The sequence below is a fragment of the Amblyraja radiata genome, chromosome 24, assembly GCF_010909765.2.
Source record: "Amblyraja radiata isolate CabotCenter1 chromosome 24, sAmbRad1.1.pri, whole genome shotgun sequence".
Taxonomy (NCBI): domain Eukaryota; kingdom Metazoa; phylum Chordata; class Chondrichthyes; order Rajiformes; family Rajidae; genus Amblyraja; species Amblyraja radiata.
Window position 1 is genome coordinate 37,629,183 of NC_045979.1, and position 15,299 is coordinate 37,644,481.

Consider the following 15,299-nt stretch of genomic DNA (forward strand, 5'->3'; position numbering starts at 1 on the left):
TTTGGCCGAGTGCCTCATCGGATATCCTGCTGCACTTTAGCTCCTGACACCAGCACTAAATGCATACCCTTCAATTGAGAGTGATAACACCGGGACAAACTGAGGATAATCACAAGCAGGAACACTCCACTCCGTGCAACATTCATCACCTCGGTAACGTCTGCTGTTCAAACACATCCGTGTCTATTTCTCTCATTTGCTGTCAAGCTGGAAAGGGTGCAGATATTTAGGAGGATGTTGCCAGGACTAGAGTGTGTGAGCAACAGGGAGAGGTTGAGCAGGCTGGGTCTCTATTCCATGGAGCGCTGGAGGGTGAGGGGTGATCTTGTAGAGGTGTATAAGATCATGAGAGGAATAGATTGGGCAGATGCACAGAGTCTCTTGCTCAGAGTAGGGGAATCGAGTACCAGAGGACATACGTTTAAGGTGAAAAGATTTAATAGGAATCTGAGGGATAACGTTTTCACGCAAAGGGTGGTGGGTGTATGGAACAAGCTGCCAGAGGAGGTAGTTGGGGCTGGGACTATCCCAACGTTTAAGAAACATTTAGACAGGTACATGGATAGGACAGGTTTAGAGGGATATGGGCCAAATGCAGGAAGATGGGACTAGTGCAGATGGGGCATGTTGGTCAGTGCGGGCAAGTTGGGCCGAAGGGCCTGTTTCCACGCTGAAAGACTCCATGACGCTATTTCCCCAACCACACAAATCAATGAGGCGAGTTCTTAAAAATGGGAGCCCAAGTGGTCGAGTCTGAAGAAGGGTCTACACCCAGAAACGTCACCCAGTCCTTCTCTCCAGAGATGCTGCCTGTGCCGCTGAGTTACTCCAGCATTTGTGTTTATCTTCTGAGAGGTAAAGAAGGTATGGTTGTCTTGATTGGACAGGGGATTGAGTATAAGAGTCATGATGCGGCTCTATAGGAGTTTGAAATAGACACAAAGTGCTGAAGTAAATCAGCCGGTTAGGCAGCATCTCTGGAAAACATGGATAGGTGACGTTTCAGGTCAGGACCTTTCTTCAGACCTACCAGTCTGAGGAAGGGTCCCAACCCTACAGGTCTCCTATGCATGCTCTCCAGAGATGCTACCTAACCTACTGATTTACTTCAGCACTTTGAATCTTTTTACATTGAATACTATATTTACTTTAAAGGGTTCATTATGATCCTTTTTTCAGTTTTCCTCAATTGCTTATTCACAGCTGAAAGCACAATAACTCTAACAAGCAGATAATTGTGTCCCCGAGTATGTGAACACAAACGGATCATAAAACATTCTGCTTCTACTGCCCCTTTGTGGAAGAGAGTTGTAAAGACTCGCAACCCTTGGAAACAGTATAATCTCATTGATCTTAACTGGGTAACTCCCTTATCTTTAAACAGCAATCCTTGGTTCTGGAATCCCCTTGAGGAACCATCCTCTCCCTTCACCGAGAAGACCCTCAGGATCGTGGGTTTCAATTGTCCCCTCACTCTTCCAAAAACATCCACAGATGCAAGCCTCAACCATGATCACATTGAATGGCGGTGCTGGCTTGAAGGGCTGAATGGCCTACTCCTGCACCCTGTCTATTGCCTGTCGTGCAGATGCTGGAATCTGGAGAAAAACAAAGTGCTGGAGGGACTCAGCTGGTCGGACAAATTGACAAGTAAATTAATTATAACTTTTAACAAGAGTTTATATATTTAATAATATAAATAATAATGGATGGGATTTATATAGCGCCTTTCTAATACTCAAGGCGCTTGAACAGAAGATTTGACAACTCAGCATCAGTAACAAAAATTTATTTCGTCCCATTTGGTTGATAATAATGGTTTTCAATGCACTATGTACAGAGATTTCCCAAAAAAACTGGATAAAACATATTACATATGCAGTAACTTTATCTGAAATTGCTCAGTCCTACAACAAGTTCTATTCCACAAATCTCCGGAGCTTGGAACTTCGATTGCTTGAATTGATGCTCAAGGAAACAATAGTCAGGGCCCAAATTCAAATTTTCTTAATTTCCTCCTCCAGTTCTTCCTTTGTATACATGTGGAATACTTTTAAAGGCTCTATTGTTGCGAGCTGAAAAGAGAATGGAGCAGTTAACAGAGTCTGGCAAACTGCAGATCTTACCAGCTACAGTACAGCTCTAAGCTTTATTAAATACCCTGGAACTTACGGGAACAAGGCAGGAGACTTTGGCATCTTCCTAGTATCTTGCGGCAACTTTTGGCAGGCTCTCAGAGGAGGGGGAGGGGGGTTTGGGCTGCGAGGGGACACAGTGGGTAAATAGCTGCCCGTCACTCACACATGCTCAGGTGATCAGCATAAACTTTCCCAACCTTCAGCAGCCAGTGTTTAGTCACTAATTGGAAGTGCAGTGTCCCAGTACACTGGCGGCTTACTGCATCTGAGGCTCCAAGAGGCGCTGGTCAGGCCGCATTTGGAGTACTGTGGGCAAATTCGAGCCCCATATCTGGGGAAGAATGTGCTGGCTCTGGAGAGGGTCCATAAGAGGTTTACAAGAATGATCCCAGGAATGAGGTTAACCTATGATGAGCGTTAGTCGGCACTGGGCCTGTACTCACTGGAGTTTAGAAGAATGAGGGGGGACCTCATTGAAACACACAGAATAGTGAAAGGCCTGGATAGAGTGGATGTGGAGGGGTTGTTTCCGCTACTGGGAGTGTCTAGGACCTGAGGTCACAGCCTCAGGATTAAAGGGTGCTCTTTTAAAAGGGAAGCGAGGAGGAACTTCTTTAGTCAGAGGGGAGTGAATCTGTGGAACTCATTGCCACAGAGGGCTGTGGAGGCCAAATCCGTGGATATTTTTAAGGCAGATTAGAACGGGTGTGAAGGGTTATGGGGAGAAGGCAGAAAATGGGATTAGGGGGCAGAGATCAGCCATGATTGAATGGCGGAGTAGACTCGATGGGCCGAATGGCCTAATTCTACTCCTATAACATGTGAACTTCTGCATCATCAAGCGCAAATGTTCATACCTCAATATTAGTCGCGCTGAGCTTTTCCTCCATGACTTGTTTGAGGATGGTGAGCGCTTCCTTCTTTGCGTCGTCTAATGTCATCGACTGAAATTTTAAAATCAAGTGTTAACATCATTTGTGCATCCACTACCAATGTTGGTTTAAACTCATCACAACAGCTGCTCATTAAAACTGCAGCTCAAATGTATCCCCTGCAAGTGGCCAGCCAGACAACGTGTAGCAAACGTGTTAACTCAATAGAAAGGGCAATATATTTCCATAAAAATGACAGCAATAACACCGGAAGCCAATTAAGCAGAGATCAATTTAAATCTCTTGATTTAGTTCTACAAAACCATAATACGAGTGAGCGGGGCAGGGAAGGCGTGGGCAGGGAAAGCAGGCAAGGCATGGCGTGCTTGCTGTCAATGTGGAGGCACCAAGTACAAACGTTGGGACATCACGTTACAGCTGTGCAAAACACCTGTGAAGGTTGAAACGTAGTATACAGTTCAGGTCACCACACAATAAGAACGACATGGTTAAATTAGTAAGAGCATAAAAAGAATCTTCACAAGGACGTTGACTGGATTGGAGGGATCGAGTTACAGAGTCATACAGTGTGGAAACAGGCCCTTCGGCCCAACTTGCCCCAGTTACACCAGTCCCACCTACCTGCGCTTGGTCCATATCCCTCCAAACCTGTCCTACACATGTAGCTTGTCCTACCCATGTAATCAGAGTTATCAGCAGGGGGTCTGTACTGACGAGGTCTGTTTTCCCTGGAGCAAAGAAGGCCGAGAGGTGACATGACAGAGGTAAATAAAATGATGATGATATTGTTTCCCACGTGTGCAAATCTAGGGGGTTTAAAGGGAATCTAAGGGGTAAATGGCTCACACAAAGAGCAGTTGGTAACGGGAATGATCTACAGATGATGTGGAAACAGGAATAGCAACAATATATAGGTCGGTGGGGGCGCTGTGAGATGGCTGCCCTGCCAGCAGCTTGTTCGTTATTTCTCCTTTTTTGTTTTTTTTTTTTAGTGTGTCCAAGTGTTTCTTTTGGTGTCTCTTGGTGTGTCTTGTGTGGGGGGTGGGAAGGGGGGGAACCGCTTTTGGCCTCCTCCTCCACGGAGAGGCGACTTTTTTTCATGTCGCCTCCCTCGCCGCTTACCACAATGGATTGGAGCGACCTTTCCCGAAGTCAGGCCCGGAGTTTCAGCAGCGGGCGCAGCGTGGACTTTTCACCTCGGAGCGGGTGAACCCTTGCCGGGGGTCGCCAGAAGGGAGCGCTCCGAGCGCTAGCCCGCGGACTGTTACATCCTGAAGCCACGGGCGCGGCGTGGACTTACCATCCGGAGCTCGAGAAGAGCTCCGGCCGCCAGCCTGCGGCCTACAACATCCTGAAGTGCCGATTTGGGACCTCTAAGCCGTGGAGTGTGTTCTACCCTCCCGATGAGAGGGCCTGTACATCCGACAACTATGGAGGGTTTTATGGCCCCCGGGTGAACAAGGAGGAGGATTGACTGTGCATTCCACCACAGTGAAGAATGCTGTGGTGGATGTTTGTGTTAAATCTTATTGTGTATTGTGTGTTCTTTTTTAATTGTACCGCTGCTGGCAAATTCATTTCACTGCACCATCGGGTGTATGTGACGAATAAAATTGACTATTGACTATCTCAAGAGGATCTGGACAGATACTCACACACAGAGGGATATGGAATAGATGCAGGCAAGTGGGGCGAGCACCCTAATGGGATTGGGCAAGGATGGGATAGGACGATGGGCCTGTTTCTATGCTGCACAGCTCAATGACTAAATTAATTCTTGGGAAAGATACAGCACCGCAAGGTTTATTACCAACCCTGAACGCTGCAATCAGCCATCATCGTACGCCAGAACCTCGGCTGGACTGGCCATGAGAATATCGCGGCAGTGGGAGCGGAGACTGGGTACCACACACGGGCGATTACATCCCCCACAGACAGGTGAGTGGCTGCCTACCTTGTGATAGACCTCCTGCAGGGCACTCTGCGCTCCCTCTGAAGCAGAACCAATGGCTCTGGCAACACACTGTACAAAGGTCCCCGACGGATCCATGTGATACCTGCTCAAGACATTGAAACACTTTTGTTTATTGTCACGTGTACCGGGATGCAGTGAAAAGCTGATACATGATTACAATCGAGACGGTCGCAGTGTACAGATACATGATAAAGGGAATAACGTTTAGTTCAAAATAAAGTCCAGTAAAGTCTGTTAAAGATAGCTCAGACTGCTCTCTAGTTCACGTTATAGGAGTAAATTAGGCCATTCAGCCCATCGAGTATACTCCGCCATTCAATCATGGCTGATCTCTGCCACCTAATCCCATTTTTCTGCTTTCTCCCCATAACCCTTGACTCCCGTTCTAGTCTATCTATGCAACATAACTTCCTCTAACTCAACAGCGATAAAACAGAATTCCTCCTCATAGGCTCCAAATCCACACTCAGCAAAATCATTAACCCCACTCTCACCATCGACGGCACCACTGTCTCCCCATCTCCCCAGGCCCGCAACCTTGGCGTGATCTTTGATTCCACCCTCTCCCTTGAGCCTCACATCCACCATGTCATTAAAACCTCCTTCTTTCACCTCCGCATCATCGCCAAAATCAGACCCACCCTCACACCTCCCGCTGCTGAAAGACTCATCCATGCCTTCATCTCCTCCCGACTGGACTACTGCAACTCACTTCTCCTTGGCATCAGCTCCACCTACATCAACCGACTCCAACTGGTCCAGAACGCAGCCGCCCAACTCATCACCCACACCAAATCCTGGCATCACATCACTCCAGTCCTCAAACAACTTCACTGGCTTCCCATCTCCCACCGGGTCACCTACAAAATCCTGGTCACCTACAAAGCCCTCCACCATCTGGCCCCCCCATATCTCACTGACTTCCTCTCCCCCTATCAACCCTCACGGTCCCTCAGATCCACATCAGCCGGTCTCCTCTCCATCCACAAATCCAACCTCCGCAGTTTTGGGGACAGAGCCTTCTCCAGGGCAGCTCCCAGGCTCTGGAACTCCCTCCCCCAACTGATCTGCAATTCCGTGTCCCTCACCATCTTCCAGTCCCGCCTCAAGACCCATCTCTTCACCTCTGCCTATCCTTAGCCCCACGTCCCCCTCCCTTTTCATCTGTGCTTGAATTGCCTCATATTGTGTTTTGAATTGAATTCTGTCTTTAATTTGTGTACTAGTCATGTCTCTACTATTTATTTCATTCCGCTTACATGTTTTTCCTCTACCTGCTAAATTTTTGTAAGGTGTCCTTGAGACTCTTGAAAGGCGCCCATAAATAAAATGTATTATTATTATTATTATCTCCGGGTAGTTATCCAGGGTTGAATAGGCAGCATCTCTGTACAATCTGGATGGGTGACATTTCAGGTTAGGACCCCATTGTCCCTGAAGGGTCACGACCTGAAACATCACCTATTCATGTTCTCCACAGATGCTGCCTGACCCACTGAGTTACTCCAGCACTCTGTGAAACGTCACCTATCCATGTTCTCCACAGATGCTGCCTGACCCGCTGAGTTACTCCAGTGCTGTGTGTCTTTTTATTTGCAGTCTCTTGTTTCTCCATGATTTGTTTGATTGATTGAAACAGGCAGCATGGAAACAGATCCTTCGGCCCACCGAGTCGATACTGACCATCAATCATAATTCACATTACTTCTATGTTATCCCTCTTTCTCATCCACTCCCTACACACTAGGGAGTTACAAAACCATGAATCTTTTCTTCAGTACCAAAGTCAGAAAGAAACTCAAGATTATCATCCAAGTTTAAGTAGTATGCCATGGCACTTTCAACATGCTGGAATAAACCATCTAGAATAAGATAACAAACTCTCAAGAGAAATGACACTAACATTTGTGGTCCCTTTTCATCAATCCCTCCAAACAGCAACGCCACGCCAAACGGTCGGCTCTGGGGGAAAAACAAAATAGTATTAGATAAAGTTTTAATTAATTAATTAATTAACAGCACACAAACAGGCCTTTCAGTCCACCGATTCCACACCAATCATCCGTTTACACATGTTCTACGTTACCTCACTTTCTAATCTACTCCTTGCACATCAAGGGCAATTTAGAAAAGCCAATTGACCTCCAAACCCGTGTTGGGGACGTGGGATGAAATCGGACATCCAAGAAGAACGTTGAAACTCCACACAGGCAGGACCCTGGGTCTCTGGCGCCTAGAGGTAGCAGCTCTACCAGCTGTACCACTATGCCGCCTAAACCATCATAAATAATAATTAAAAATTAGTCTTGCAGCGAGTGATAAAATTATTAGAGCTTAGGAGAATCAAGGGATATCGACCTTGTACAATACAGTGGTACCGAGGTAAATATCAGCCATGAATTATTGAATGGTGCAGCAGCCCGAGGGGCTGAATGGCCTATTCCTACTTTTACGTTTCTCTGCCTCCCTCAGTTTAAAATAGTGCATGTTGGAACATTTTCATGGAGGACTCGTGCGATCAAACACGAATACCTCCACTCAAAGTGTGCTCAGCAAATATCAATTTGGCCAATTCAAAATTAAACATGCTGGTAATATAAATTTACAAGCCAATGGAATGAACATTGAATTCTCCAATTTCAGGTAATATCCAACCACCCCCCCCCCACCTGTATCACAGCATGGACTCCTTCCTCCCAGTCACTTGCTCCTTTCCTCTCCTCTGTACACACATCTCCCAGCCCCGTCCCCCATTTAATGCCCCCCCTCCTCTTCCACCCATACCCCTCCCTCTAGCGTTACATTTCACTCGTCTTTCTTTATCTGACACCCGTTTGTCTCCTTTTCACCTCCAGCCTTTGTCATTTACTTCACCCATCTGCCAATCACCTGCTCCCACCTATCACTTGCCAGGCTTTGTCCCACCTCATTCCCTCTTTGCCAGCTTTACCACCTCCTCCTCCTACACCCCCCCCTCACCATCTGAAGGGTCCTGAACTGAAACATCATCTGTCCACTTCCTCCACAGATGCTGCCTGACCCGCTATTTTCTCAGCACTTTGGATTTCCTGTGTGAGTTTGTTGCTTGAACTACGTTTCATGGGTTTTGACGGTGAAGGACGACCATTACAACCTTCAGTGATACAATGTTCACGTAACAATACAGTGGGTATAGATGTAGTGTAATACAGTGGGTACAGATATAGTGTAGTCGTGTGATACAGTGGGTACAGATGTAGCCGGGGCTGTTACCATTGCACCAGGGTCTGCATCTTCTTCACCAAACTGCAAGGCCAGGTTGGAGACGGCCTGGGTCACACTCTCAACCGTCATGTTTTCATTGTAGGTAAACCAGTGATTCTAAAGAACGGAAAATATGTTTTAGAAATAAAGAACTGCAGATGCTGGTTTATACCAAAGATAGACACAAAGTGCTGGAGTAACACAGCTGGGCAGACAGCATTGCTAGAGAAAAGGGCTTAGTCCCAACTTGAAACGTCACCTTGCCTTTTTCTGCAGAGATACTGCCCGACACCCTCAGTTACTCCAGCACTTTAGTCTATCTTTGGGAAAAAAAATATTCATTTCACCTATTTAAGAAACTTCAAGTTAAAATAGTTAAAAGTGAACATAAAATATTCGCGATAAAAAAAGCATGCGCTCTTCCAAGACCACGTCAACACAAATAATAATCAGCGGACACCTGATCTCATAGAAACTTCAACAACAAAGTTGAATCCGTGGCTTTACATTTACCTGCGTCTCAACACGTGCTTTGTCGATCAAGGTTTTGGCGTCAGCTATTAATCCACTCATTGCACATCCTACAAAGAAAATTAACATTTAGTACAAAACCTTACAGAAAGGTTTTGTAGTTTCACTTCAAACATTTTTATATTTAATGCACATCAATTATTTTTAACATACAAAATTATAAATTGTCTATCCTCAGTAAACGAACCAGAATATTGCTACAATGCTGGGAACTATATTCCACGCTCAGTATCTTCTCCTTTGCTCTACCTATTGTACTTTTGATTGTATTTATGTATATATTTATCGCTGGTCACAGGCTGATGCCTGTTTTCCAGAGCTCCCGCGGCAACAGCTGCGTCCGCTGGACTGGAGGGCGGCAGCTTTGACCACCCCGGGCCGCGGAGCTTGAACTGGCCCGTTCGCGGAGCTCTGTTGATTACTGACTGACTACCATCGCCCGGTGGGGTAACAACATATCGCCTCAGCGCAGAGGGAGAATGAGGGAAGAGACAGCAACCTTAAGACTTTTGCCTCCATCACAGTGAGGAGGTGATTTGTGTTTATTGTGCGTTTTGTTGTTTATTATTATATGTATGGCTGCAGGCAACGATATTTCGTTCAGACCGAAAGGTCTGAATGACAAATAAAGGATCTAATCTAAATTGTCTATCTAATTGCATCATGCAAAGCAAAGCTTTTCACTGTATTGTCACTGTACATGTGACAATAATAAACCAAAAATAGTCCGTCGGAATTAGTAACAAAAGTTTGATTGTCTTTGATTGCTCTCCCCCCCCCCCCCCTCCACAATGTACCCACCTATGTGTGTATCAATTTCCACTATTTTCTCGATGCTGTTGGGTTCCATCAGTGAAGATGTGATCCTCTTCTCGACGGCGAGAACAACACCCTCGCTTGTCTGGATTCCGATCGCAGTTGAGCCCAACTGTGGAAACAGAAAGAGCATAAATTTCACTATCTCTTCAAAATTAAATTGACCTCGTTTAAAAATACAGTAGGATGGCTTCTCTAACATCATGAAGCTGCCACTGTCTCACAACACCAGAGACTGCTTGTGATCTGACCTTGGCTACTAGACGTGTGGAGTTGCACGTTCTCCTTGTAACCTCCCAGATCTCAAACGTGTGGGTTCTGCAGGTTAATTGGTCTCTAAATTTGTCACTAGTCTATGGAGAGTGGATGAGTAAGTGGGATAACATAGAACTAGTGTGAAGAAAGACACAAAAAGCCAGAGTAACTCAGTGAGTCAGACCCGCTGAGTTACTCCAGCTTTTTGTGTCTATCTTGGGTTTAAACCAGCATTTGTAGTTCCTTCCTACACATTAAACTAGTGTGAACAAGTGATGGATGGTTGGCGTGGACTTGGAGGGCTGAAGGCCCCATTTACATGCTGTATCTATAAAATAAACATTATTAAGTAAAGCAAGTAAACTGAATGACAATGAGGTAGGACCAAGATCCAACTCAGCAACGAGAACGTACTGCTGAGGCATTGCTGACGCCTGTGTTGTTTTGACTTTAAAAAGGACAACAGAACTTGATGGTTCATTTGATCCTTTTAAAAAACTCCCATCCCATCTAGCATAAAGGCAGTATCCTTAGATGCACAGAATCACTTGCCCAGAGTAGGGGAATCGAGGACCAGAGGACGTAGGTTCACGGTGAAGGGGAAAAAATTTAATAGGAATCTGAGGAGTAGCTTTTTCACACAAAGGGTGGTGGGTGTATGGAACAAGCTGCCAGAGGAAGTAGTTGAGGTAGGGACTATCCCAACATTTAAGAAACAGTTAGACAAGTACATGGATAGGACAAGATTGGAGGGATATGGACCAAACGCAGGCAGGTGGGACTAGTGTAGCTGGGACATGTTGGCCAATGTGGGCGTTGGGCCAAAGGGCCTGTTTCCACACAGTATTACTCTCTAAACACTGGCTGTGAAGTGTGTTAGGACGACTCGCACTGAAAGGTGTAATACAAACATGGCTATGTTTTAACATGGTTGGAAATGGACAATTTTATGTGTGAAATTCTCCCTTAGATTAAAAGTATAACCAATAAAATAATTAACCATCATTTCCAGTGTGTGTTTCCCCAGAACATGAGACTATCGTTGGGCTTAACCCACCCATTCTACACCAGAAACATACCTTAATGGCTTCGATAGCATATTCAACTTGAAATAGCCGGCCTTCTGGAGAGAATGTGTTAACACCTCTGAAAGGGAAAATGAAACCATAGTGTGTTATTTCTTCAAAGAGAATCACGCAACACAGGTGATCACTCAGCCCAGCTAATGTGGTTCAGCTCCACAATCTCACCCTTGTGCTTCCTCCAATTCCACCTCTCCCAATTGCTTCTGCAGCCTGTGTGCTCGAGTGCTTCGGTTTCCTCACACCCTCCAAAGACATACAGGTTTGTAGGTCAATTGGCTTCTGTAAAAATTGTAAATTGTCCCGAGTGTGTAGGATAGTTTCAGCGTATGGGGTGATCGCTGGTTGGCACGGACTTGGTGGGCTGAAGGCTCTCTTTCCACACTGTATCGCTAAAATAAAACTAAACTAAACTCCAGATCATAGAACTTGTATTTCAGTGTAGAAACAAGGAACTGTAGATGCTGGTTTATCAAGGAAAGAAACAAAGAGCTGGAGTAACTCAGCGGGTCAGGCAGCATCTCTGAGGAACATGGATAGGTGACGTTTCAGAGCGCTGGAGTAACTCAGCGGGTCAGGCAGCATCTGTGGAGAACATGGATAGGTGACGTTTCACAGAATGCTGGAGTAACTCAGGGGTCAGGCAGCATCTGTGGAGAACATAGATAGATGACGTTTCACAGAGTGCTGGAGTAACTCAGCAGGTCAGGCAGCATCTGTGGAGAACATGGATAGGTGATGTTTCAGAGTGCTGAAGTAACTCAGCAGGTCAGGCAGCATCTGTGGAGAACGTGGATAGGTGACGTTTCAGTCGAGACCTTTCTTCAGACTGAATCTGACCCGACCTAAGATGTCACCTATCCATGTTCTCCAGAGAACATCACACTGGCCATCCTCTCATTTTACTCCTACCATCGGGAAGGTGGTACAGGAACCTGAAAACTGTGGCCACCAGGTTCAAGAACAGCTTCTTCAAAGCAACCATCAAGCTTGAACATCAACAATATATACAATACACAACATTAAACGATGAGGCCTGATGATCAGACTCACACGAAGAGCAAGGTCCATGTGAGAACTACTAAGAACTATCAATCCCACATTGCTCTTGATCTGTTTGGCCCAGTACCAAGAACTCAAAAATACAACCAAATGTCCAGTTGCAACAGGAAGATGATAGACAACTTGGATGGGACCAGAACTAACAATATGGTACCACTGTACTGCAGAACAGAGAATGGAAGGGTATTTCATGTCAAAGGAGCAGAATTAGGCCATTCAGCCCTTCTTGTCTACTCCGCCATTCAATCATGGCTGATCGAACCTTCCCTCTCAAACCCATTCTCTTGCCTTCTCCCTGTATCCTTTGGTACCCTTACTAATCAAGAACCTGTCAATGTCAACTTTATGATGAAAGGTCTCAACCAAAATGTCACCTATTCCTTTTTTCCAGAGATGTTGCCTGTCCCACTGATTTACCCCGGCATTTTGTGTCTATCTTTGGTGTAAACCAGCATCTGCAGATCCTTCCTATGAAATCTCCACTTTACGATGGTTTAAATTTGAAGAAATTCTATCAAATCCTGGAACACTCATTAGGAGACACATTGGACCTGGGAGAGGAAGCCACAAGTCTGATCAACAAGCGCCCTGACTGCATGACATGAGAGAATTTGGATGTGCAGGAAGGATCATCCAGAGGGGATCGGATGGAGTCTAGGTCTGTGGAAACGAATTCAATGGGACAGGAGCAGGCAGAAATAATGGGTTTGCCAGGTCAGTTCTGTTAATGGATAATAATGCTGCCTGTTCTGTTGAATTACTCCAGCATTTTGTGTCTATCTTCATGTGAACAATTGAAGGTTGCTTTGAACAATTGATTCGTCTGCTCCCAAACCCAAACCAATTAGGAGCAGACGAGGGCATTCGATCCAATTTGAGATTCCAGCTACCAAGACAGATGTGTACAACAATTCGTTCTTCCCCTGCACAATCAAAGCATGGAGTAATCTCCACCCTACCATAGTTACCAAACCAGATGCAACTACATTTAAGGTAGCTCTTTCTTCCCAAAAACTCTTTCTGGTTTAAGTCCTCCCTCCACCACCTCCAGTTTAAATTCCATTTGGAATATTTTGGAGGACCAAGAAACATTGTCCTTGAAACTTGCTGGCCGAATGGAGTTTAGCTCAAAGATACTAGGATCTTTAGTTTAGCTCCCGGCAGCTGGGTCTAGGATGTATATAAGCGTATAAGAAGGAACTGCAGATGCTGGAAAATCGAAGGTACTCAAAAATGCTGGAGAGACTCAGCGGTTGCAGCAGCATCAATGGAGCTGCTCCTTAGATGCTGCTGCACCCGCTGAGTTTCTCCAGCATTTTTGTGTACCTTTGTATACAAGTGTATAGACGTGTACTATACACAGGTGTATTATCATGCAGGTGTGTTCCTGCTTGAATTAGCGTGTCTCCAGCAAAGATCCTATAGCTGTGTCTATGTGCAGGGTGCAATGGCTCCCTGCAGCCGCGGCCGGGGAGAGGAGCCGGCGGGTGGCCCTGGACCCTGGGCCTCTGTCCCAAGGCAGCCGGCTGTGGGCCCAGGCCGTGACTCAGCAGCCGGCGGCGGCGGCTCCGGCAGAAAGTGAAAGGACTCTCGCTCCCTGTAATGGCGCTGGTTGTGGAGCGGGAGCGGCCCGGGGGCTCCTAGACCAGGCTCAGCTCCCCGAGGCCCAGGCGCACACACGGCCGAGGCCCAGCTCCACAGAGAGGGAGGTGCAGGTGTAGTGTAGGCCCCATGGCCAAGGTTCCCGGGCCCGGGCAGCGAGCGAGCGAGCGGCGCCACCCACCTGTCGTACTCGGACCTGATGATGAACATGACGGCGGTACTCGGGTCGGTGGCCTGGAGCGGCGAGGGCCGAGGCGGGACGGACGGACGGACGAGCGAGTGAGTGAGTGACTGCGGGCGGGAGCGGCTTCACCTCCTCACTCCCGGCCTACAGTGTACTTAACCCGCCCCTTCCGGCACTACCTCAACCCCAATTGGCCCCCTCTCCTGTCAGTCACCGGCACGGCCACCGCCGACGCCCCTTCCGGCGCCATTGCCGCACTGATTGGCCGCGTCCGCTGTCAGTCGGTCACCGCCGACGCCCCTTCCCGGCACCATCGCCGCACTGATTGGCCGCGTCCGCTGTCAGTCAGTCACCGCCGACGCCCCTTCCGGCGCCATCGCCGCACTGATTGGCCGCGTTCGCTGTCAGTCAGTCACCGCCGACGCCCCTTCCCGGCACCATCGCCGCACTGATTGGCCGCGTCCGCTGTCAGTCAGTCACCGCCGACGCCCCTTCCGGCGCCATCGCCGCACTGATTGGCCGCGTTCGCTGTCAGTCAGTCACCGCCGACGCCCCTTCCGGCACCATCGCCGCACTGATTGGCCGCATCCGCTGTCAGTCAGTCAGTCAGTCACCGGCGGCGTCTCGGTCAGTCGCTCGGTCAGCAGCAAGAACCCGGGGCGACAGGACCTTTGGTCAACAGCGGCCGGAGGGAGCGGCCACAGCCGCCGGGAGCGGCCGGAAGGCACGGACACAGCCCGCAGGACGCCGCCCGCAGCCAGGAGAATATTACAACGTGAAGGGACAAGCTGAAGGAGCGGAGTGAGCGGTTGTGCTGCACCACTAACGCTCCGCCGGGTGGAGAGCGGCAATCCTGACCCTTGGTTCCGGCCGTCATCCGTCCCCCACCCCCTCACTGCCTGCACTCCTTCAAGTAAGACTGACAGAAAAGGCTGGAGTAACTCAGCGGGACAGGCAGCATCTCTGGAGAGAAGGGATGGGTGACGTTTCGGTTCGAGTCCCATTCTTTCTCTCCAGAGACGCTGCCTGTCCCGCTGAGTTACTCCAACATTTTGTGTCTATCTTTGTAAAGCAACATTCCTTCAATGTCCGGATCACTGGATGCGCTACCTGCTGCCACACGTTGTCTTTTAATTCTCCTACACTGCTACAGTACAGCAGGTGATATTTGTCGTGGTGTTCACATTACCGCTATCTAACTGTCCATTTGATTATTTTATTCATCGCCTATTTTCAATGTTTTCTCTTTGCTGCTTTGAATGAAATTGTGCAACACGATTTGGAACCAGCAAGTGGCGCAAAGAAACCTCCTCTGGTGTTGAAGTTGTGCACCTCTTTGAATTTTCAGTGTAGACAAGTTAAGCGTTCTATTGTCATATGTCCTGAAATGGGACAGTGGGGTTCTTAGTTGCAGCAGTATAACAGATACCTTAACATAGTAAAAAAACACACAAAGGTTTAGTGTGTATATGTGTGTGTATAATATACACACAAGCAATAATGCAATGCGATAGGATA

At 47.4% G+C, this 15,299-nt stretch overlaps 1 protein-coding gene across 1 annotated transcript; it reads right to left on the bottom strand.

Annotated features, from left to right (window-relative positions):
• Positions 1–1,773: 1,773 nt before the first annotated feature.
• On the bottom strand, positions 1,774–13,942 carry psma5 (proteasome 20S subunit alpha 5). Its single transcript, XM_033042964.1, has 9 exons — positions 13,779–13,942; positions 10,931–10,997; positions 9,582–9,708; positions 8,763–8,830; positions 8,259–8,366; positions 6,910–6,968; positions 4,986–5,088; positions 2,996–3,082; positions 1,774–2,075 (listed from the first exon to the last, which is right to left on the bottom strand). Exons 1-9 carry the CDS (start codon positions 13,805–13,807, stop codon positions 1,998–2,000), a joined length of 726 nt encoding a protein of 241 aa, XP_032898855.1. The 5' UTR covers positions 13,808–13,942; the 3' UTR covers positions 1,774–1,997.
• Between the last annotated feature and the right edge of the window lie 1,357 nt (positions 13,943–15,299).

Excerpts from the sequence above, each read along its gene's own strand:
- psma5 (XM_033042964.1), bottom strand. The coding sequence starts at position 13,807 with ATGTTCATCATCAGGTCCGAGTACGACAG. Across the intron at positions 5,089-6,909 it reads GATGAAAAGGGACCACAAAT|GTATCACATGGATCCGTCGG; the intron begins GTTAGTGTCATT and ends TGTCTTGAGCAG. Across the intron at positions 2,076-2,995 it reads TCAGCGCGACTAATATTGAG|CTCGCAACAATAGAGCCTTT; the intron begins GTATGAACATTT and ends TTCTCTTTTCAG.